The sequence below is a fragment of the Phasianus colchicus genome, chromosome 1 (assembly GCF_987193195.1).
Source record: "Phasianus colchicus chromosome 1, bPhaCol1.hap1.1, whole genome shotgun sequence".
In the NCBI taxonomy this organism is placed as follows: Eukaryota; Metazoa; Chordata; class Aves; order Galliformes; family Phasianidae; genus Phasianus; species Phasianus colchicus.
This window is the reverse complement of record NC_143436.1, coordinates 34,396,699-34,419,874: the sequence shown is the minus strand read 5'-3', so window position 1 is coordinate 34,419,874 and position 23,176 is coordinate 34,396,699. Positions and strand designations below refer to the sequence as shown.

General features: G+C 44.7%; 1 protein-coding gene across 3 annotated transcripts in view; it reads right to left on the bottom strand.

Annotated features, from left to right (window-relative positions):
- RASSF3 (Ras association domain family member 3) overlaps positions 1–22,747 on the bottom strand; it is a 101,934-nt gene extending 79,187 nt beyond the window's left edge. Inside the window, exon 1 of one of the 3 annotated variants that reach the window (XM_090138350.1) lies at positions 21,688–22,747. In XM_090138350.1, coding sequence (XP_089994476.1) covers positions 21,688–22,033 — 346 coding nt within the window. In that variant the 5' untranslated portion in view covers positions 22,034–22,747. Of the gene's footprint in view, positions 1–11,142; positions 11,279–21,687 lie in introns of those variants that run through there. The other 2 variants (XM_090138344.1, XM_090138347.1) reach the window with 2 other exon arrangements.
- Positions 22,748–23,176: the final 429 nt, after the last annotated feature.

The window sequence follows — 23,176 nt, the reverse complement described above, 5'->3', positions numbered from 1 at the left end:
CATGAATTTTGCTAACAGTTGTCACTTTCTTGTGGCTGTGAATGTTCTAGCATTGTGCAACCCCAAACATTTACATGCACACTGATTAAAAGTCAGGCCTGCAGCCCCACCTGGACCTGTTACAGCCTCATCCAGGGTCAGGAACTCTGCCTGGGAACAGGACAAACTCCTGCAACCACCAGTCCTCTTTGCAGCTACCTATGGTACCCAGACCACCTACAGCCCAGGCCTGCTCAGTCATGTATTTGCATATATTTGGACCTCAAGGGAAGAGGGACACCCAGAGTACATCCCTGATCACATGCACTAAGTAGTAAGTAATCTGGTAGTAAATTAATTCAGCCTCTCAACAGCAAAACAGGAAGGAGGGACTGGTGTTTTGAACTAAACAGGCTAAGCCAAAGTTTCTTCAGTTTCTGCCACGGATACCTCTATAAACAACTGTGTGGCCTGTTTTGGAGCTTTAAATGTCTGTGTGTGTGTGTGTGTGCGCGCACATGTGTGTGTGTGATTTTATCTCAACCTGGCTTGTGCTTTTGCTTTGAGTGGTCAGCACCAGACAGAGGAGTTGTGTGAGTACAGCTGCCTGGAACTTGGGGGCAGGCTGAGCAGGACTGCCATGGCAGGGCAGCTCGCCCAAGGACTGGCAGCAGACATTGCCATCTAGCTGTACGTTGTGGAACTGGGATGGGGGAGTTCTGCACGGATGAAGCATCCTTAGGTGGTCACAGTTAGCAGGTAAGAGCGCTGGCAGCAGCCACAGAGAAAGCCTCTGACCTCTGAGGGAGGACTGCACGCCTTCATGCATGTAAAAACTGTGTGTGAGGTAGGGTTAATGCCTATCTTAAGATACTGAACTCTACAGTGGCTCTTCAATGCTTTAATGTCTTTGAGCATTGAGCCCTGAGTGATGTTGGAATATAAATCCTAATTATTTATTCCAGAGCTATTAAAGAATTAAGTCAATTTAACGTGTATTCAAAGACCATTTGTATTTTTCTCAACATGGCTACCTCAGTCTTAGGTGCTCCCTCTTTTCCCAGTGCTTGCCAAAAGTCTCCTGCTAAGATTTGCCATAGGAAGCTCTTGCTCAAAGCTGGGATTCCATATTATCAGCCTACAAACAGAGCTGTACTCCTCAGAACTCCTGTGCCTGCTTTGAGCAGATAACGCCCTGTGTGCAGTCCTATTTGTAACCACCACTCCAGCAGCCACAGAGCTCCTAATGCTTGCCAGACCACACAGAACGGAATACATTCACTTCATTCAATCAAGGAAGGCTTAAAACATAAATTCTGAATAGTGGAAGAGCTTTAAAAGAAAAATACAAAACAAGAAAATACAAGCTTAGATTATATTTACTACTCAAAATCTCTCTGATCTATTTTAGCATCACAGCCAACTTGAAATCTGGCTTTAACTTCCATGCTGCAGCCTTAAGCTTGTTCCTCCTGTTTCAGCCTTCTGCTGGAATGGTCCCAGCTGCTTGCCTTGAGAAACACATCTGTGGGCTCAGAACACTCCTGCAGTAAGCTTTGAGAACGAGGCACCAAAAGATGATGTGCGCACAGAGGGTTTTCAACCATATAACCTGCTCCTCCCCACATACCTGGCTGGTTTTCTGAGGTTCCCTTCTATGGACACTGTCCAAAAACCTTAATGTTTAGCTTTTTAGCTACAGGGCACTTTTTAAAACACCCTGTAGCACAGTGATATCTACTGTTGTTCAAAACTCTACACATAAAAACTGCAAGACCTGGTGAGGTCTCAACCTGTTAACCAATGCAAAGAGCACGCTTCACATTGTCATACCCATGCTTTGCAGCAAACAAGAAGGAAACAGTGTGCTCCCACTTAGACCAGCAGATCTTGAAGGTGACTGCTTGCTGCAGCTGGCAGACAGAGCTTATATTTCTGATTCTGCCAAGGCAGATAGGGTGGGGAGACCAAATTTCTCTGCATAGTAACTTCAAACAAGAGATTATGGACAAAACTCAGCAGATATCTTGATATACCACCTTGTCTAGCCTTCCCTGACAGACGTCAGAGGGTGCTTTTGTACTGCTGGCACATGCTGCAAAGAAAAGTATGCCTACAGTATGCACATTTATGAAAGAAAATGGCAATGGAGCTGTCATAGTTCTGGAGAGCATTATGGACCTTCTCCCCCTCACCCTTTCCTATCCACCCCAGACTGGGCAGCTGGAGAGGAGCTTTGGCAGAACAGGAGCTGCAGCCCTGTTCCTCTGACACATCTGCATTTGGATCCCAGCTACCAATCCAGCCCACTGCTCCAACACGTTGCACCAATGGTTTAAAACCAGCCTACAGCATCTGTGAATAGAACCATATAATCACAGAATGGCTTGGGTTGGAAGGAACCCCAAAGAATATCTAGTTCCAGCCTCCCCAGGCAGGGTGAGTAAGTTCATACTTATCCATAAGTTTGTGTGTGGAGCTACCAAAACCCAGCAGACCAATGGCTGCATTGTAGTCCCTCACTCAGCAGGGCCTGGAAAAATGGGCAGATTAGGCATTCCAGCTCCCAACAGCCACATTTCTTCTTGCACCTCTCTCAGAACACCTGCCAAAAATCATGAGATTTTACATTCGTTGAGAACCTGGCTGTGTGAGCTTCTGAACTGAAAATGCGATGGGAAGTAACTGAAGAATTTTTGTTTTAAAAAGGTAAAAAATTGGTCCAAAGTATTTATGCAGTCCCACTACCGGTCATATTGGTATTTCTGGACTTCTATTTGCTGTGATTGCTAGTCTCCTTCCAATACTAAAAGACAAAAATGATGGTGAGAAAAAAAAACAATCCAAAAAATTTTAAATATGGCAGCTCTCAGTTCTCAATCTGAAAACAAAGCATTTACTTTAGTGCCCTCTATTGCTGAACACCCGAAACACACAGTATGAAGTTAATTCACAAATTATCATTTTCCTTCAGCTTTCCTTTTCTTAAGCAGAAACCTGACAAAAAAGATGTGCCAGTATGAAAAGTATGGCTTAAGTGTAGCTACCCACCTTGCTGAGGAGCTGTGAGCTCACAGCCAGATCCAAGTTACTTAACTCCCTCTACTTGGTTCAGTTGGTGCAATGTGAAATCAGGAAAAAGAGAAATCAAACCCATCAAACTACAGGAAGCTCATCTGAACAATGTTTGTGCTTGTTCAGCAAAACTGCAGAGCGTTCTGTAGTGGTAATTTCTTAATACTAAGCTCAGCCCAGCTCCAAGCATGCTTCTGGATGCTGAGGTATCGGGCTATAGTGTTACATTCTCTCTTTAAAAGAGTTAATTCCACACTACTAATTTATTAATGTTCTTCTGCATAGATGACCAACTCACAGCTTTTATTTCAGCTGTTAAGGGACATCATTCCCACCTTGATAATGGACCTTGAGACACCTATCTTGGGGAGGTGCTGAGTTTAATGCACACAGTTGGCATCCTCCTGTCTTCTGGTTGTCTTTCTACAAGCTACCAGGGCAGCAAAAAAGAAGCAGCAAAGAGCAGCGACATCTTCCTACTGCTACTGTTTGACACTGGCAAAGGAAAGAAATGTGGCAGTAGAAAAACAGAAAGTAAAATTAAATCTTCCAAAGTATCTCAAAGCCCACACCAGGCACAGATTGTAACAGTAGCTCCTGGTGACCTTAACATCCCACATGTATTGCAGACATTCACATCAGTAGTCCTGATCCACTCAGAGGTTAGGCCTGTGAGATGAAGTTCAGTCTCTGAACAGATTTTTTTTTTTTTTTACCTTGCATTTGTAACAGATTTACGAAGCTTTTAGTAAATCTCAGGGTACCAATCAGCACCTTTCTTTGGAAGGGAAATAAGAGTTATGGAAAGAGGTTTCTCTTGTTCCATTTAAAACTGGCAGAGCTAAGCAAAAGAGAGTTTAGTGGGATGCCACACTCACTTCATCTAATTAGCTGATAATTGGGATAAAACAATGTGTGATGCAATTAGTAAGAGCCATGTGACTGGTATGTGTTGTGACTGGTGACCATTACAGACAAAAACGTACCGTTATTATCTGGAGCCTAACAGAATGGGTCTTGCTTGGAAAAATACAGACTTACAAATATGAGGCAAACTGAGCAACTATTTCATGGATGGTGGAAAACCAAGAAATCAACAATAGTGAAAGAGGCTGTCCTATTTTGCAGCTTGTATTAGTATTTCAGTTGAAAAACACAAGAACAGCTGGATTAGACCAAGGAGCCACCCAGGCCACTATCCTGTCCTGGGAAGAGCCTGTGAGCAGGTGCAGAGGGATCACACATGACAAATAAAGTGAATTTTGAATGATATTTCCCCTCCTTTCCTCTGGCACTCTGCAACTTAAATGAGTCAACGGCTGCATCTGCATCTGTTTATTTAATATCCCTTTGTGGCTCTTTCCTCCATGAATTTATCTAATCCTTCCTTGAATACACTTACACTTTAGTCTCTCAAACATCCTGTTAGTCAGCTCTCCAACTGAATTACGTCTGTGTGCACGTATGTGTAAAAGTAGTTTGTTCTAAGCCTCTCGTGTGGCCAGTTCATGGTGGGGTGATGACTTCTTATGCCCACCTCTCTGGGCAACCTGTTGCAGTGCCTGACTACTCCTCTTAGAAAAGAAGTATTTCCTAATATCTGACCTGAAACTCAGCTGGCACAACTTGAGGCCATTTCATTTTGTCCTATTGCTAGTTATACAGGAGAAGAGGCCAACCCCCAGCTCAACACAACCTCCCTTCAGGTACCTGTAGAGAGTAATAAGGTCTCCACTGAGCCTCCTCCAGACTGAACAATCCCAGCTCCCTCAGCTGCTCCTCATAAGATTTGTGCTCCAGATCCCTTGCAGCTTCGTTGCCCTTCTCTGGACACACAGGGCCTCAGTGTCTTTCCTGCAGTGAGGGGCCCAAAACTGAACACAATACTCGAGGTGCAGCCTCATCAGTGCTGAATACAGAGGGATGATCACCTCCCTGCTCCTGCTTCCTGATACAGCCAGGATGCCATTGGCCTTCTTGGCCACCTGGGCTCATTCAGCTGAGTGTCAACCAAGTTTTCCAAGTGATGAATACTAAACTAAAAGCCACTGTTCTGTATATGCAGTTACAGTGCTTTCCTCATATTTTTTGTACATATTTATCAACAATGAATTAAGTTTCACTGACCCATTGCTCAGCGTGGTGTGTTTCTTCCACAGCCTTTTGCAGCCATCTCTAAAGTATCCAGATGACCTGCAAACACCAACATCTGGCATCCATCCTCTTTTTCACTTTGCTAATATGCATTAAGTATTTTGTACAAATTAGAGCTTGGAACAGTTTCCTCTAGAGCCAGATAAGTGCACTTTTCATGCAATTTGTACAGGAAAAATTACACAGATACTTATAAAAAGAGGTAGCAAAAGTAAGTACATATTTTTGAAAAGAGGACCAGAAACTAAAACCATGTTTTCACAACCCAAGTGATTTTAAATGGCATATTTCCATTAATAATCTGTGTATACTTATATGAACTTAAATGAACACAGGCTATTAAATGATGATTGGGAATCTTCAAGTCTAATGAGCTGAAATGTCCAAAGCAAATGAACAAATAGGAACTGAAAGAATTGCATCCAGTCCTAACACTGACAGAAAACCTGTTTGTATGATCCAACTGTAAAAGGCTAATGTATTCTACCTGCTTCCAACCTGCTACAGTGCCATACCCATCCCTAGCACTATGTAAGTAGTAGCCTTGAAGCAGGCATTTAGGAAACAAACACAGCAGTCCAAGCTGGTTCCAAAGTTTTGATTGCCCACTCTAGTAGGTCCCAAGGAGATACGGCCTTTTGTTACTGGATTCATGCTACAGAAGTTCACCTTGTCTGCTGCTCCATTAGTTTTCAGTATAACTGATTTGCAACCACGTAGGTGTCCACTGAGACAGTGTCTTGCTGCCCCCTCCCCCAGATACAGTTAATTAACCCTTCAAATGATACTCACCTGCGGGGAAACATCTTGTCCACGTATTTGAGCACAAATGCTTCAGAGCTGCAGTTCCCAAATGTTCCCACACCCCATTCACCATCCACATTGGGACAAAATGCACTCCATCAGCCCGCAGACAGAGACATTCCCTTCAAACTCTGCAAGCACCCTAAGCCCTGACTTGGCCTCACGAATCCACCACACCATGAAGAACTGTCCTCATGCTCAGAGCAGCTGATCCTAAGAGGAGTCTTGATGAACTACGGGCTCATAGGAGTGGACCTTCTTACAAAAAGCACAGGACAGCAGATGTACAGCTCAAAGGTCAGCTGCAGGCTGGGAGCAGACACTGCAAGGCTCAAAGCTGCCCAGTCTCAGCCACTCCCAGCAGACACAGGCAGAGCAACGCTGATAAAAGCACAACCCATGGCTGACCAGGGGAGTCCCAGCTTCTACATCTCTAGGACCTCACCTTTATCCTCTGTGAGGTTTTGTTTGAGAAGGCACTGCTCAATTAGCTACAAAATTTCAGACAGATCACTCAAGTTGGGTAAGTGTGATGCAGACTGCATCAGGCAGTGAGCTTGCCCTGACACCAGTGTGCATTGGCCATGACAACCAGAGCCAAGCAGCATGCCAGCACCATCAGCAGTAGCCACCCCTGTAACACGTACTACAGGATCCAAAAAAGAAGTTACTATATCCATTAAAATATCCACTGCTTGCATGCAGCAAGCCATTATCTTCTACACGCTACTCCATAATGAGCTTTTAAATATGAAAAAAAGTCTAGCTCTACTAACATTAGAGAAGAACTAAAAGGCTAAAGCACTACAGCAGAAAGATCATGCAAAAAAATAAAAAATAAAAAATAAAAATAAAAAAAACAAAACGCGCAACCAATAGTGAAGGGTAAAAATCAACTTCCAACTATGGGAAATCAAGTTAGTTCAAGATTTTGTCATGAAGGTCCCTCTTTCTGTCCTCTGAAAGAGCTTTCCTATATACCTAGAGGGACAGCAACTCAAAAATTAGAGAATCATCACTATCCAACAGCTGAGAATAAAGATTTTCATGAGTCAGTTGGCTTTGGAAAGAAATGGCCACCAAAATCTTCTGTGTCAGACTACTTTATCTAAAAAAATGATAGGAAGCATTGTGTTTTTTATCTTCTCATTTTTATTATCACAGGATATTATGGGATTTTTTTTTTTTTTCTGAATAGGTCTGAAATCTCCTTTTTTCTGTACAGAACTGACAAAGATTGTAAGGGTTTAAATCAATGCGTATCATAAGGCTGTCTCTGCTAGGGGTAGGCATCTGTTGCTTCCAAAGAAACTACAGAAAACAATTGTGGGGTCTGAGCCAGAAATTATGTCAAACTAATCTGTAATTGGTAAAAATTAACTTAAACACTGAAGCAAGATGATTTACATCTCTTTCAAAGCTTTTCTTACAGCTTCAATTGTCAGATGATTGAATATTCTTATTCTTCCAGATCCTCTTTAAATCTGGTTACATTCTTGACCTCAGCAGCATCCCCTGGTAATGAGCACTACAATTTAATTACATTCTGAATTAGAAAAAAGAAAAAAAGTAAAGAAATTTCCTTTCACCTACTTTCAATTTGTCACCCATCACTTTAATCCTCTGCTATAAGATAGGGAAAATAGAAGCCATTTGTCTGTTGTGCCTTCACTGACCATAGGTTTCCATAATTTTATCTCGGCTCTCTCTGACCCATTTTTCTAATTCCTTTGTATTTCAGTTCTCCTCCATGACTGCTAATTATGTACTGGAAGATTTCTAATCATACAACTTGTCAATACAAATTCTATGCGGATTTTTAAGGAAAAAAAATTCAAACGCATTTCAAAGAAATAAATGCTGCAGAACCCTAAATTAAAATTACAACAGATACAAAGAGCACAGTAACACTATTTGATAGAAAAGATTCTCAGCTACAAAAAACACCGTTTTTCAACACAGTCACCAACATCAGTTACTCATTTTCACCAGCAATGAACAAGAGCCTGCATGCGGTGCTTGTAAAAACCTGCAGCAGCAGAGCTGCCCCACTGTCACTGTCGTCACTGCAGAAACGCACCACCTACTGCCTCACTGTGCTCACACCCACTGCTTGGTCTCCAGAAGCATTCAGCAAATGAATATCAGTGGGTGCCATTTCTTCTGCATAGAGGAATTCAGTGACTTACTGTTGCTTCCTATGCACTTTCATGTCAGACACCATTGTGTCAGACTGCCCCTCTGCTGCCATCTGTCACACAGCAACATGTAGTGGACACGGGTGGGCACCCGCCTCTGATGTTGTGGGTCAACATAATAAAATAGAAGGCATTACTCTCACTGCAGCCCTTGTAGTACACTCTGAACTACATCTAAGATATTATTTTAACCTTTGGTAAATAATTTAATCAAAAAATAGTTACTGAGCATTATCCTAGAATTTTTTTCCATCTTTAACGATGCAGAAAGGGGTATCTTAGCTGTGTGCCAAAGCATCCATCCAAGGAGAGGCTGGAAAACAAAGGACTAACTAGATTAGAAATCTAGTTATGTTTTCACAGATAAAAATTGTACCAAATACAGCTTTCTGAAAACAACCACATACAGCAGTACTAAACTCACTCTCATACTGAAAATCTGTTTTTGTACTTCAGCAGATTTTGTTTCTGGACAGGAAAAGAGGACAAGGACCTCTGAGACATGGACTGATCGACGTAGAATGAAAGCAAGTCTGTGCAGAGGCACAGCACTCACCTCTCGACTCAGATGACAGAAGGTATCACAATGTCTATGGTAAAGCATACCACAGAATGCCATCTCTACTCTTCATTACACATCCAAATCATGGAAGTTTCTTTCTTGTTAAAACATTAATTTATTTGTTAAAACACATCTAAAAACTATCAGTGAGTCTTATAGCAAGCTTTAATTATCAGCTGAGTTTTTCATCCAAGGAACAAGGCTAGCAGCACACAATTATTTTGCTGGCTCATCCTGGCTGACCTAACCAGAAAATCCTGTTAGTGCCAACACAGGAACAAACGCTGGCAGAAAAACACAGAGGTGGAGATAAAGCTGAAAAATCTAGAATTATGCATAGTGAAGCACTTTGTTCACTGTGCAGGTGATGGAGCGGTGGCACAGGCTGCCCAGAGGCTGCGGCGTCTCCTCCTTGGGGATCTTCAGAAGCCACCCCTGGGCACCCAGCTCTGGTGACCCTCCTGGGCAGGGGTTGGAGCAGAGGGACCCAGAGAGCACTGCCAAACTCAGCCGCTCTGTGATTCTGTGATTTATGAGGGTAAGTTTCCCTGTATAGGAATGTAAATAGATGGTAATTCTGCTTGGACTTACGTACTGGAGAACTTTCTCAGTAGGATGGAAGAGCAGCTTGTTTAAAAGAATTTTTAAAATGTGGTATTTCAGAATTAAAGAAGCATGTGAGTAATTTTGGTAATTACTCACAGAATCACAGAATCACAGAATGGCCAGGGTTGGAAGGGACCTGAAGGATCATGAATCTCCAACCCCCCTGCCATATATGCAGGGCCACCAACCTCCCCATTTAAGACTAGACCAGGCTGCCCAGGGTTCCATCCAATCTGGCCTTGAACACTTTCAGGGACGGGGCATCCACAACCTCTCTGTGCAGCCTGTTCCAGCACCTCACCACTCTCTCTGTAAAGAACTTCCCCCTGACATCCAACCTAAATCTTCCCTCCCTCAACTTAAAACCATTTCCCCTTGTCCTGCAGTTATCTACCCTTTCAAAGGGTTGATTCCCCTCCTGTTTGTAGGCTCCCTTTAGGTACTGAAAGGCTGCAATGAGGTCACCTTGCAGCCTTCTTTTCTCCAGGCTGAACAAGCCCAGCTCCCTCAGCCTGTCTTCACAGGGGAGGTGCTCCAGTCCCCTGATCATCTTCGTGGCCCTCCTCTGGACCCTCTCCAACAGCTCCCTGTCTTTCTTGTACTGGGGGCTCCAGACCTGGACAAATACTCCAGATAAGGCCTCACAAGAGCAGAGTAGAGGGGGACAATCACCTCCTCGTCCCTGCTGGCCATCCCTCTTTTGATGGAACCCAGGATACCATTCACTTTCCACGCTAATTAGATGTGTCAGTTAGACATGTAGTCCAACAGCATTTCTGTGACAGATTTCAGATTGTTCAACTTTTCCTGTCTCAGATTCATAAATCTGTGATCTGGAGCACAACACTACAACTACAAATTGTTCAGCTGCAAAACTGATCCGAATCCCACACAAACCGAAATGTGGTATTAATGCTGTAATACTTGCAGAATTGACAAGTTGACCACCTAAATCAAAATAGTCCTTGTCAAAAGAAATTCTGTCTCGTATAATTAGACCTTTAAAAATAACAGACTAAATTCAGCTTCCTAAGCTGCAGAAGTGCGCATTTCTCCAAACTCCCTGAGAACACGCCTCAACTCCAGCTTTTAGGTAATTCTGAAAGGACGCAACCATCTTTGGGCTTTACAACTATTTAAGAGGATGCAAACACTTTCCCATTAGGAGTGGACAAGGATCAAAGACTATATTGTCTTCAGAAGTAATAACTTCCACTAACTTACTAACTGATGAGCTGAGTAGTACTTCATTTCAGCTGATAAAACGGATATTAAGGACAGAGTATCACTGCCAAACACAAGCCCTTCCCCCATTCCTCATTGCTTTCTGTGAACAACACGAAGAGCCAAGGTATTTAGTCACCTTTACCTTCACACAGCCTTCCAGATAAATGAACAGGTAAGGCAATTTGAAATAATTTTCTGGCAAGTATTTGAGGCGTATCAGAGCTCCTGTGTAAGAGGGAAAAAGGTCTGTAAAACGGGGATGCCAAATATCTCCAACATGATTACTAATATGAATAAATCACAAGGGTGCAAGAGGATTCTCCATCTGAGCAAGCCTAACGAACCTTCTGTTGCATCTACAAAATGCAAAAAAAAATTTTACAGTTCTACCTAATGAGCCTTGGAGAATGGAAAAATGCAGAACAATGCTGGTCTGGGAAAGTTAACCAGCTGAATGGGAATAAATCATTTTCCTCTTTGAATTTCTTTTTAGCGGGAAAAAAAAAAAACATCTTAAGAATATACCAGCAGACTTACCAGTAGACTTCCAAAGAAGTTTTACTGTCCTCCTCCTCGAGCTGCCCAGTGACTTGGGAAACCGGTAAAAGAAACGTGCTATCCTTCTGATGGTTTTGCTGAAGTCGCTTCTTATTGCCATGCCTGAAAGGGCTCCACAGCTACATCAGGAAGAGCAGGAGCACACAGCCAGACTGCGAGAGGAAAGCCCACGAATGCCCGCACACAGCCGGCTCTGAGCTCAGCCTCAGCCAGCGCGTCTCGAGACCACCTGTTAGTCCTAAATCCCCTCCCTCCCAGTCACTCAGTTTAGAGCCCTTTAGACCTCCCTCTTTACGACAAGCAGAGCTATATTAATAGATGCTCTGGCTAAAGAAAGACTAATGCTTCAGAGCCTTAACCTGGTGCTGTGTTTTCAGTGACGTTAAAAGAGGACTTCTTTTCCACAGAGGGTTTTTGGAAGGTTCATCTCCAGCTACCTCTTCTAGTCTGTGAGCAAATCAATTCCAAAACTGATAGCCTAAGTCCCCTTTCAAATGCCCCTTGTTTAAACCGACAAGATTTTATCCAAGTATCTCAGAAACCCTCCTTTGAAAGTTCTTAGCAATACATTGAACAGATTTCTATAAATACACAGGTTTTCAAAAAGCAACTTTTACTCGTAATGGATTCTAAGGTAAATGTAACAGTCAGATCATTCACTACCACAGTCTGAATCAAGCATCTATTAACATCTCGCTATCCAAGGAAACTACTAGCATGTCAGTAGTCAGATTGCATGCTTCAAGCTAGACACATATTGAATTGTAAACCCAGAGATGCAATGAACTAATATACCCCCCCAATTGCTTTAAAACAAATAAAACATACATTTATTTGTAGAATTCTAGCATACACATTCTAACAACAAGACAATTCAACCATTTCCCAAGCCTAGTACGATCTCCTCAGCTGTGTCACAAGCTTCTCTTCAGCTTCTCACGTTTAATTTGATTTTTTTTTTTCCTGCTGAATCTGGACAGCAGAAAACACTGAATACCAAAACTAATGTCATTACTAAACAAAGATCCTTCTATCCTAACCTTTAAATGACAGTAAGGAAGGGCTCTGTTACATGAGCTACGCTCACAGCATGCAGTTAATAACTCTTCTAGAATTCACTGTGTATTTCTCTGTGCTAAAATACGTGAAGTATTTAGCTCCATTTTATACATTGGACATTTTTAACATACTGCTAACTTCTCGGGTCCAAGTTAGATAGATTGCATTTCCTCTGCTTAGTATGTCTCCGAAAACAAACATTTCCACTTCTACTGGATCTGCTACAATTCTTCAGTCAGTGTCAGCGGAAGAGCAGACGTCGGGGCTGAAGCTGCCAGACTCATCTCCTCACTGAGCTCCACCCCACCATGCCAGCAGGAATTTCACAGCAAAGTGGGGGCTTCAGCACAAGTCAGAGCTCTGACACCCGGCTCGGCAAACAGCAGAGCTAGGGCCCAACAGCTAACTCACAGCTTTGGGAACTGGAATGGTTCTGAGCGCTTAAAAGCAGCTGCCAAATACTGAGTTGAATGATTAAGGCTTTTTTCCTGAAATGGGTCTGCACAAAATGTAATGAAAACCAAAGTGGCTTATATAAAAATACTTGATATTTCAGACTAGAAGCAAATATATGTTAGGACTAGTGGGTTTATAAATTGATGAAGAAGTATTATTATCTTTAGCAGATATGAAGGGCCGGGGAATATACTTGTCATCCAAACAAAAAATATCTATACTGTATTTTTGTTACAGTGGTATTTTATGAAGCTTAAAAGAGCACTCAGTAAAACACGTCAGGGTATAAAAACATAAAGAGGCAAACTGACTTTGCTGGTAGGCACAACAAACCTATGGAGGATTACGCCTTGCAGTGTTCCATGCCTTACTGGAACAACACAGAATTCGATTAGCACACAAAATCCTCAGTTAAATAAACCAGACAATTGCGCTGTGTGACAAACCAGCTTGCTGAACAGTGGGTAAGCCTCATCCCCAACCCCAGCAAGGCCTCTCCCTGCGGCATACTGACATCCAGCCCTGTGGGGACGCAGACCTGGCTCCACGGCCATGGGTGCTCTCTAGGCCACACACCAGAGCCAGGCAGGCACCTCATCCCCCACAGCGCCCACCCAAAGCCCACCCTGCACAGGGAAACCTGCTCCCGCCAGAAAGAAAGCGGCCCTAATGAGCTCCCAGCAGGTCCCCTAGGCTCTAAGGGCTGCTAGCAAAGCCCCTGAAGCTGAGACGTGTCACTGTCGATGCTGACACACACAGCCCTGCAGGCTGGCTTTGAGCAGGGCTACACAGAGTGTAGTGGCTGCTGCACCAAAGTCATTCCCATGCTTACTGCTGGAGATGCAAAGCTGGAACAAAAAAGAACTAAATGGCATAAAAAAACTCACTATTATATAACATACTTCTAAACAACGAAATGTAAACAACCAGTGGTGTCTGTCTGGGAATCACAGAATCATAGAATTATTAAGGTAGGAAGACCTCTAAGATCATACAGTCCAACCACCAACCCACCCCCTCCATGCCCACTGACCACATCCCTCAGTGCCATATCTCCATATTTCTTGAACACCTCCAGAGACAGTGACTCCACCATCTCCCTGGGCAGCCTGTGCCAGTGCCTCACCACTCCTTGTGAGAATTGCATAAGAAAAGGTAAGCATTTTAATGAGATACTAACATATGCTTGTCTCCATTAGCAAATACACCAGTAGCTGAGCACAAAGCAAGTTTCTGCCTTTTCTTGTAGTTAGAATAATACACTTGGAACACAAGGTGGTTGCTTTCCCATGCATGGCAGTGTGGGTATGTGTCACAGTGCTCTGTACAGCACCTACAAGCAGAGTGCAGACTGGAGAAGTATTCGTAAGCCAGTCTTTGCAATAGTATTTTCTATGCCATGGAGCTTGAACTTCCAGAGAAGGACAAAGACTTCCAGAGCTGTGTAGTCCCATGCTTCAGCACTGCTGTGTTTGCATGACAATGTCAAGACACAGTGTCACAGATTTCATACTACAACATAATCATAACATTATCATGTGTTGTCACATTTTTTACAGAGGGTGGTGACACACTGAAACAGAGAGGTTGTGGATGCCCCATCCCTGGAGGCATTCAAGGCCAGGCTGGATGTGGCTCTGAGCAGCCTGGTCTGCTGGTTGGCGACCTGCACATAGCAGGGGGTTGAAATTGGATGATCACTGTGGTCCTTTTCAATCCAGGCCATTCTATGATTCTGTTATATGATTCTATGTGTGACAATGCTGTACTGTTGCTGGGAAGCTCATGAAGAACACAGTGCATTTCCTATGAGTAAAGAAACAAAAATCTGCTGCACTTGAGCTTTGTTCAGCAAAACTAACATAATACTTCCGATTTCCAGCTCAGCTGTTCATCCATCCATAATCCAAATAAGGACCTATATTTTGAGCTTTCTAAAAAAACTTCTGATTCTCAGCAGCTGCGCATACACAAAAAGAAGGGATTAAAAATGGGCAGTGAATGACAATCTGCAGCTTCCAAAATCTTGCCTCTGCTTGCAAGATGGAAATTGAAGAACTGCAGCACTCAAACTGATGTAAAACACATTCATGTTCAGATATCGTGATCTATTCCTTTGCAAATAAATCAATGAAGTTAAAATAGGTTGTACAGCCCTTTAGCTGTCAATGGCATTTTGCATCTAATCCTTTCTTATGAATTTTTCCAGTCCTTTATACACCAGTAGGTAATATACACCAACATGTGATACGGAAATAAAGAAAAACAACAAAAGAGAAGGGGAAAGATATTGAAAACCTTACATAATACACTACAGATGCATAAAGGCATAAAAATAGAATAAAAACACAGAGCAACCAAAACCCAAAACCTCACCTGACAGTCACTGTGCATCAAACTGAACCACTCCCAGATCAATACCACTAGACATTCCCATCCAACAGTTTTTTTTTCTACAAAAGAATAAAAAATGCTTCTTGACCAGACACATTCCTGTGATGAGAATGACTTTTAAGTAAAACACCACGGAATTGGGACTAAGCCTCTCCAAAGCAAACAAGCATTAGACAAGGAGAAGCAGTTTCAACCCTTTTTGCCAGCCCTACAGAAATCTCTCTGGATGAGCAGGTAGTTGGGATTTGTCTAATTGAATCCAGCTGTCTGCCGCTGGGATGGTTGTCATAGCTCCCATCTTTTTGGCAAAGAAAGAACAGTGCCTCATGGGCACGCTTATTCCCATCCTGCAGTGAAGTTATATAACAGTTCATGAGATGAACTGTGGCCTGCACAGCTTCTGAAGAAGCCAGGAAACTGCTGTGGAAAGCACATGAGGGGCTGTGAGAGCCTCCTTGGAGCTGGCTGTAAGGAGATCAGAAGCAGTGCCCTGCCTTCTCCATGGGACACTGAGAACATCTTAACTGAAAAACCTTGAGAAATGTCTACTTCTACAGGTTCTGTTGGAGAACATCTGGATTTCTGCCCTTAAGGAGTGAGGAGTAGGAAGTTCAGAGAAATACTTCCAATGAAGCACATCCTGGACAGAAATCTAAGGATAGAAATTTGGGTGTCAAAGCACATTTAGTCACATCTTAGTCCTTACTGCATTTTAAAATGAAATGCAAGGTGCTGCACTTGGAGTAATTCCAGACATGTACAGACTGAGAGCAGCCCTGAGGAGAAGGACTTGAGGGTGCTGGTCGATGAGAAGCTCAATGCGAACTGGCAGTGTGAGCTTGCAGCCCGGAAGACCAACCATATCCTGGGCCTCATGAGGCCCCATCTGGAGTACTGAATCCAGGCCTGGTGGCTCCAGCACAAGGACATGGAGCTGCTGGAACGTGGAGGAGGGCCGCAAGGATGATCAGAAGGCTGGAGCACCTCCGCTACTGAGAAAGGTTGAGGTAGCTGGGCTTGTTCAGTCTGGAGAAAAGAAGGCTGCAGGGAGATCTCATTGTAGCCTTTCAGTACTTAAAAGGTGCTTATAAATGGGAGGGAGATCAACTTTTTACATGGACTCATAGTGACAGGACAAAAGGAAACTGTTTAAAACTAAAAAGAGAGGCTTAGATTAGATATTAGGGAGACATTTTTTACTCAGAGGGTGGTGAGGTGCTGGCACAGCTGCCCAGAGAAGCTGTGGATGCCCCATGCCTGAAGGTGTTCAAGACCAGGGTGGATGGAGCCCTGGGCAGCCTGAGCTGATGGGGGGCAACCAGCCCATGGCAAGGGGTAGGAACTGGGTAGGCTTTAAGTCCTTTCCAATGCAAACTGTTCAATGATTCTGCAATTCTATGGAAATATATGACACTATTGTGAAATATTGTAATGCACTGTTACATAAAAAGTGTTGGGTTTTTTTTTGGTTTTTGTTTTGTTTTTTTTTTCATATTTCAGCAATATATCTGCAAGATTTTTTTTTAGCACTGCCCATTCTCCTGGGCAACGGTTGTTCCCTGTTTCATTTTGAGTACTTCAGCCTGTAACATGTGTTGTAATTTCTTTATGTCCTTTTTCTGACGGTGCAAATGCGCAGAGACAGATGTGGCTGATCCGGTACCTTGGGTGAGCTTTTATACACATACAGTTTCACTTCAGAATATAGAGAATATAAAACTCTAAGCTACAACTGAAGAGAAGATACTGAGTTGCCTTATAACTCATTTTGACACATTGGAATTGACTCAGCAGATGACAGACAAACATGCCTGTGGGCTTTGGGTGACTGTGCCAAAATTAATAGACTTCTCATTGAGAGTTTGCACAGAACCATTTCTAAGGGAAATCAGAAATCAGGGCAGGAAAACAAAAATGTGCATTAAATATTGCTAAAAGAACACATTTATTCATCTTAGTATGGTCTGTTTACATCAAAAGGAGAGTAGCCTGACTACTTTTTAGGTTACAGTAAAGCTTTGAGAATCCTTCATTAGATCTCTGCACACTGTACAAGTGATCACATGCTATCTGCACCTGAGATTGACGGTGTCCTGTATATGCATATTCTCAGAAGAGCAGGATGTTTCTCATCCCCTGTTTCTTATTTTAGCCATGGCAGCTATTGGATCATAGAAACTGGAGTTTCTATGATCCAATAGAAAGAGATGTTGCAGAGCTCAACTTTATCACTTTATACTTTCTTCTGTGCTCCTGTGCTCACTGTCAGGGCATTGCACCCAAGCTACTACACGAGATGTGCTCTTCCTTTATGGAGAAAAATCAAAAAGGCATTTGTCTCTGTGCTGCACTGAGTACTGACAACAGACATGCCTTGCAGCTCATAAAGCCATCCAACTAAAAGCAGCATAACTTCTGTCCTTCCGTTCTGCACACTGCTGACCTGCATTTAACTGTCTGGATACAGAGCTCCATCCAATCATGCCGGGGGTTCTGGTAAATGCTGCTTAGCAGCAGAAGGAAGGGATGACTGTGAGTGCTGGACATGATCTAAGCTCTGATTCAGGCTTGGCCAGTGCCCTCTTTGATGACAAAGAAAGCCAGTTCTCCTCTCGGTGCTTTCCTTGGCATCTGGTTCACTCACAGCACTTCAGAGCAGTGTCTGCTTCTTCCAGATGAGGAGTTACTGTTCTCTGCAAATGAGAGGAAAATGGGCTCAGAACAGCAAACCCATGGGAACACAAACCCTGGGCTGCAGTGTGCCACCACTCCTGCCCATACAGAGCCTGAGAGATTCTGGTAATCTTGGACTTCAAACAAAATAAGGGAAAATCTGAGAATGGCAAGTCATTAAACAACTACCCAAGAAAGAATGGGGAAAGAAAGAAGAGCTCCACTTCCAATCTGCTCCACGGTACTCACTCATTAGATGAAACTTTAAGAAGACCCTGGAACACAGATTGTTTGGTAATACAAATGGTAACTCTAGGCATAGCTCCAGCAGTACAACCCTTCATCACACGTGATTAAATACAAATGAACTCTTACTGCCGGGATAGCTGACGAGATCAATCCTCTTTTGAAAAGCATTAAAACGTATGTTCCAGAAATTGCTTGCCAAAAAAATATCCTTTGAAGGAAAAAAATCACCAACACCTGCAATTTCTTCTTTTCTCCACGTTTTACCTCTCTTTCTGTAAGGAGGAATCGATCTCTTTCAAAGTGCCGCTAATTAGAAGCCGTTTAGATAACATATTGTAATTTGTTCTAAGAGGCTTTGTGTTTTTTTTTTAAAGGTGATTTAGAAGGCTTGTAATAAAGGTGATACATCACATGTCATTGTAAAGCCTCCATCCTTCACTTTGCAAGCTGGTACCCAGAAGATACCCACTTACCCACATTCTCATTTTGTCTTTAGAAGGGACTGTGTCCATCAAAATTCTGATGGAAATACTTTTTTCCTTTAGTAACTTCACAAATACTTGTGAGCCTCTGTGCTTCCCAAGGTCCCTACAGAGTTGTCCATCAGCCCTGCCACACAAACCTGACCCACACACCAGCACATAGAGTGCTACTTGGGTGATATACAGCTGCTAAGGGCAGTAAGTATCACTGTGTCAATCTCACACTTTCAGCATAGGTATGATCTCCCCATCCTGTCTCATCACTTAAAATTGAAAATAAATGACCTGTTTTGTACGGTACCTCTAAGTTCCGTCTGATTAAATATCTTCAGAAAGTTTGAACCGAAAGTCATGCAAGCACTATAATTTCTCTATATCCTCTTAAATGAAGAGCAAAACTCCTGGAAAGGCACAGCAGCGTTTCTATCTGGCTCAATGAACAAGTGAATCTGAAATGAAAGTGTCAACATTCAAGAGAAAAGAAAAGCTACAGAATTGAGCTAGGAAACATAGGGCAGGCATGCACAAAGGTGTTACTTTCACACCCCTACCACCTGTACAAACACAGCCCACTGACCAGGCTGGTTGGAAGGAAAAGCTGCTCACGAGCAGTATTCTGAAGGCTGGCAGCACAAAGGTCAACATTTATCTAAAACTCTTAGAAATGCCTCATTTTCCAAATGCCAAATGATAAGTCCAAACAACACAACTACTTCAGAGCTGCTGTGCTACATAATGCTACATACCATCAAACCATCAGTGTGATACAAGACACTGACAACTATCACTACATAATACTCTCAGATTCAAAGAAAATTAGAATACTAGAAGAGAAAATTGCTCTTTCCTGCACATCATTTCATTGGTTTAAACCAGAATAAGCTGGGTTGTTTCTGCTCCCAACTGCTCTGTAAGGAGCAGTCAGACTGGGCACCAGCACTCTGCACCTGCACAAACGAATGGTTTTTCCCCCCAAAATAGAGGTGAAAAGGTGAAGGGCCAAGCAAGTCAGGAGTGCTACTCCAATTAAGATCCCCTTGAAAAGTAATCCAGAATAACAGCAAGAGCTCAGATACTACTAAGCATGTTTTTCAGAGGTATCTCATTACACTCGGCTTTCTTCCTGGGCTGAAGTCCAGAAATTCTGGTATTGCCTTATTTTTTCCAAGAAATATATTGCTTGAATAATGTGCACCTTGTGCACTGCGTTTAACAGATGGTCATTGATCTCCTTGAACTCTTTTTTTCCACTCTGATCATTCTTCCCTGAGTTATATGAAAGTATTTTTCCAATTTTTAGCAGAAGCTGGAAAACCAACTGATGAATTCCACACCAAAATAGCACGAGAAGCAGAAGGACCCGTTTCTTGGTGGTTCCTCATTCACTGCAGCCATCCTCTCACCTCACTTTATCACACGTACCAAGGAGCACATGGAACCCCAGAAATGACCACAGCTCCCCTCTGTGAAATGAGGATGGCAAAGCCCAGTCCTGCCATAACGCTCTGCCACCACCCCATAGGGACATCACAGCTCTTTCCTCTGAGACAGAACTGCTCATCTCAACTTCCACGTTCTCCCCTGGTGTCCCCTCTGACTGCCTCCCTGTCCTAGGGGAACTCCTCACTGCTTTTAGTGCTTACCATCCAGGTCAGCACCTCTGACTCTGGTCTCATCTGAGGGCAGCTGGCTCCTGAGTGCTGACTCAAACAGGGTGATTTAAGTACAAGTAATACCTCCGTCTCTCTGACTCAGAATCCTTGTGACAATGCAGTGCGCAGTTCCTTCTTTATCTGCTGCAGGCCGCCTGGAAGATGCAGACGTTCTGCTTTTTAGATGAGGCAGCGAAGCTCCCTACCACTGCCCAGAACTACCTGGAGACCTCCCAGCACTGCCGCACCTGCCAGGCAGCTCAAAGCCTCTGCCAGGATCCGGCACTGTAACTCCTGCTGCAGCCTCTGCTTCTCAAGGGGTGCTGACGAGCACCATGGCTTCTCCAGCAGGGGTCGTCAGCCTTGCTGCAGCCCTGCAGCCTGCTGCCGCCCCCACGGCTGGGTTAGATGTAGAGCCTTTGGACTCGGCTGGTACAGGTGGGGATTTGTCGCCCTGCACCAATTTTTCAGCCATTTGGGTCCATCCACTCAGATCGTGGGGTGCCAGCAAGCACTCGGGCTCAAGCAGCGATCTGTGCGTGACTTCGCTCCCACTCCCTCTCATCTCCGTACCACTTTATGGCTTTTAAATGTTATATTCATGCCAGGCTATAAATGTTGAATGCTCCCTGTGCTACTTCGCCGGAGAGCAGCCGCGAGGACTACAGCTGATAAAAATGGAGCTTGTCACAGAGGAGAAAGAAAAGCAGTGCGAGCCGTAATCGTGCTGAGAAAACACTGCTGGAAGATGCATAATCCAACATGACACTTGAGGGCTCTTGCCACAGAACAGCCGACCGTAAAAGAAAATAATAGGATTCTTAAGGTCTACTTTCACATAAGTGTACTTCCACATCCTGTCGGAACAATGCAAGAACTTGAATAACAAAACATTTTAAAAAATTGTATTTTCACATCACTGGTATTTCCTTTCAGAACGTTAACTGTAAGAACAGAGCTGCAGAAGGTAAGGATAGGAACCTCGTAAGAGGAATGTTGTACCTTAGCAGAGGACAACCTGAGGTTGCCACATCTCCTTAAGCCAGAGCAGCACACGCAGCCTCCTGCCCTGGGCCGGGTGTCAGCACCCACCTCTAACGCTGAGGCTGAGGGACACGGGCAGAAGGCAAAGCCCTCACCCTGACACAGCACGCTGCTACGGGCGGCGCTCGTTATCCTCAAACACGTCCTTCTGGGACTTCGGGGAGGGGGACTGGAGCTATGAAGAACGCCTCACAGAGCCCTCAACGTGGGAATGTCTTTTCCCGCTGGACTTTTTCCTTACGCCTGACGAAAGCACCAAAAGCGAAACAAGGTGCGTTTGGCTGACAGGTAGATGGCTGCAAAACAGGAAAGTTGCCTTCTGAGAGGTGAAAGGAACACCCACCTTTGCCCGCCGTGCATCCCAACGGAAGGAAAGACCCCACCGAGGCACGTCCCCGCTGGGCAGGGACGCGGCCACCGCCGCTGCGTTCCCGCCCACGAAGCACGCGAGCCCCTACCGGGTATCGCAGGGACGGGACGGGAGAGAAGGGAGCGAGGGGTCGGGGGCCGCTCACCCGCGCAGCGCAGGCCCTGCGAGACGACGAAGCGGCAGCAGAGGTCGCACCACGCTCCCGCCGCCGCCGCCGGCACGAAGCGGTGCGGGGCGCTCGGCGGCGCCGGACGGCCGCAGGAGGTGCCGCGGTCGGAGCCGAGCTCGGGGCCGGGTCTCCCCGGGGCCGCCGCCATGCGCGTTCCTCCGGAGAGCCGTTGAGCGGAGCGGCCCGGCGGCGCGGCTCTGCCCGCCGTTCCCGGGGCACGGCTGCGTGCGGGAGGCGCGGCGCCGCGCCCGGCGCTCCTCAGCCCCTTACAAGTGACAGCGCGCGCGGCGCACAGGGGGTGGCTGCGGAGCGTAACGAACATCCCATAATACGCTGCTTTTAGCGACCGCGATTTTCGAGCCCGGGTTCCCTTAGGAGGTTCCGGAGAGTCGGGAGCGGTCCTGCCCCGCGGCGCTCCGCAGTGCCACAGCGGTACCGCCGCTGTGCCCGGCAGGGGGAGCGAAGGAGCCCGGAGGGGCCATCACGGACACCTGGGAGCCGGTGCCGAAGGAACGAAGAGCACCGGGGTGCGATGGTTGCTGCAGTCAGCAGAACAAATAAGCAGAAGTAAGATCCAGGCGCACCTCCCTTCTTCTAGATTTAGAATCCTCTTCAGGATTTTAAAAGAAAGAAAACGAACAACAAAAAAAAAAAACAAAAAAAAACGCTCATCCTCTTCCATTCAGCCTTTTTAACCCTTATCGTAGCACTATATCCGGTGTTACTCTGATTACCGCTAGCACAGCACTTTAATCCAATTAGGCTGTGAAGAAGTCCTCGTCAGTCCTCTTCTCCTTTAGCCTGGAGAAAAGAAGGCTGCGGGGTGACCTCATTGCAGCCTTTCAGTACCTAAAGGGAGCCTACAATCAGGAGGGGAATCAACCCTTTGAAAGGGTAGATAACTGCAGGATGAGGAGAAATGGTTTTAAGTTGAGGGAGGGAAGATTTAGGTTGGATGTCAGGGGGAAATTCTTTACAGAGAGAGTGGTGAGGTGCTGGAACAGGCTGCCCAGGGAGGTGGTGGATGCCCCGTCCCTGGAGGTGTTCAAGGCCAGGTTGGATGGGGCCCTGGGCAGCCTGGTCTAGTCTTAAATGAGGAGGTTGGTGGCCCTGCATGTGGCAGGGGGGTTGAAAATTCATGATCCTTGAGGTCCCTTCCAACCCTGGCCATTCTGTGATTCTGTCAGCGCTAAGAATTTTGCCACTCTCACAGAGAGCTCATTTTCATCAGAACACGTATCAGCAGAGTGGTTATAAAGTACAAAGCATGACTGGCTCTACTAACAGCCCTGCTAGTCGTTCTGTTCTTTGGGACACCACTTCAGGACAGCCGACTAATGGCCACTGTATGCTGCGCTTTGCTACTTCAGATTTGAGGCTTATTTCTTGTGAGCATACAGGGAAATAAACATTAGAAGGTAATGCTGAAATGGACAAAAAGCAAAATTATGGGAAGACAAAAAAG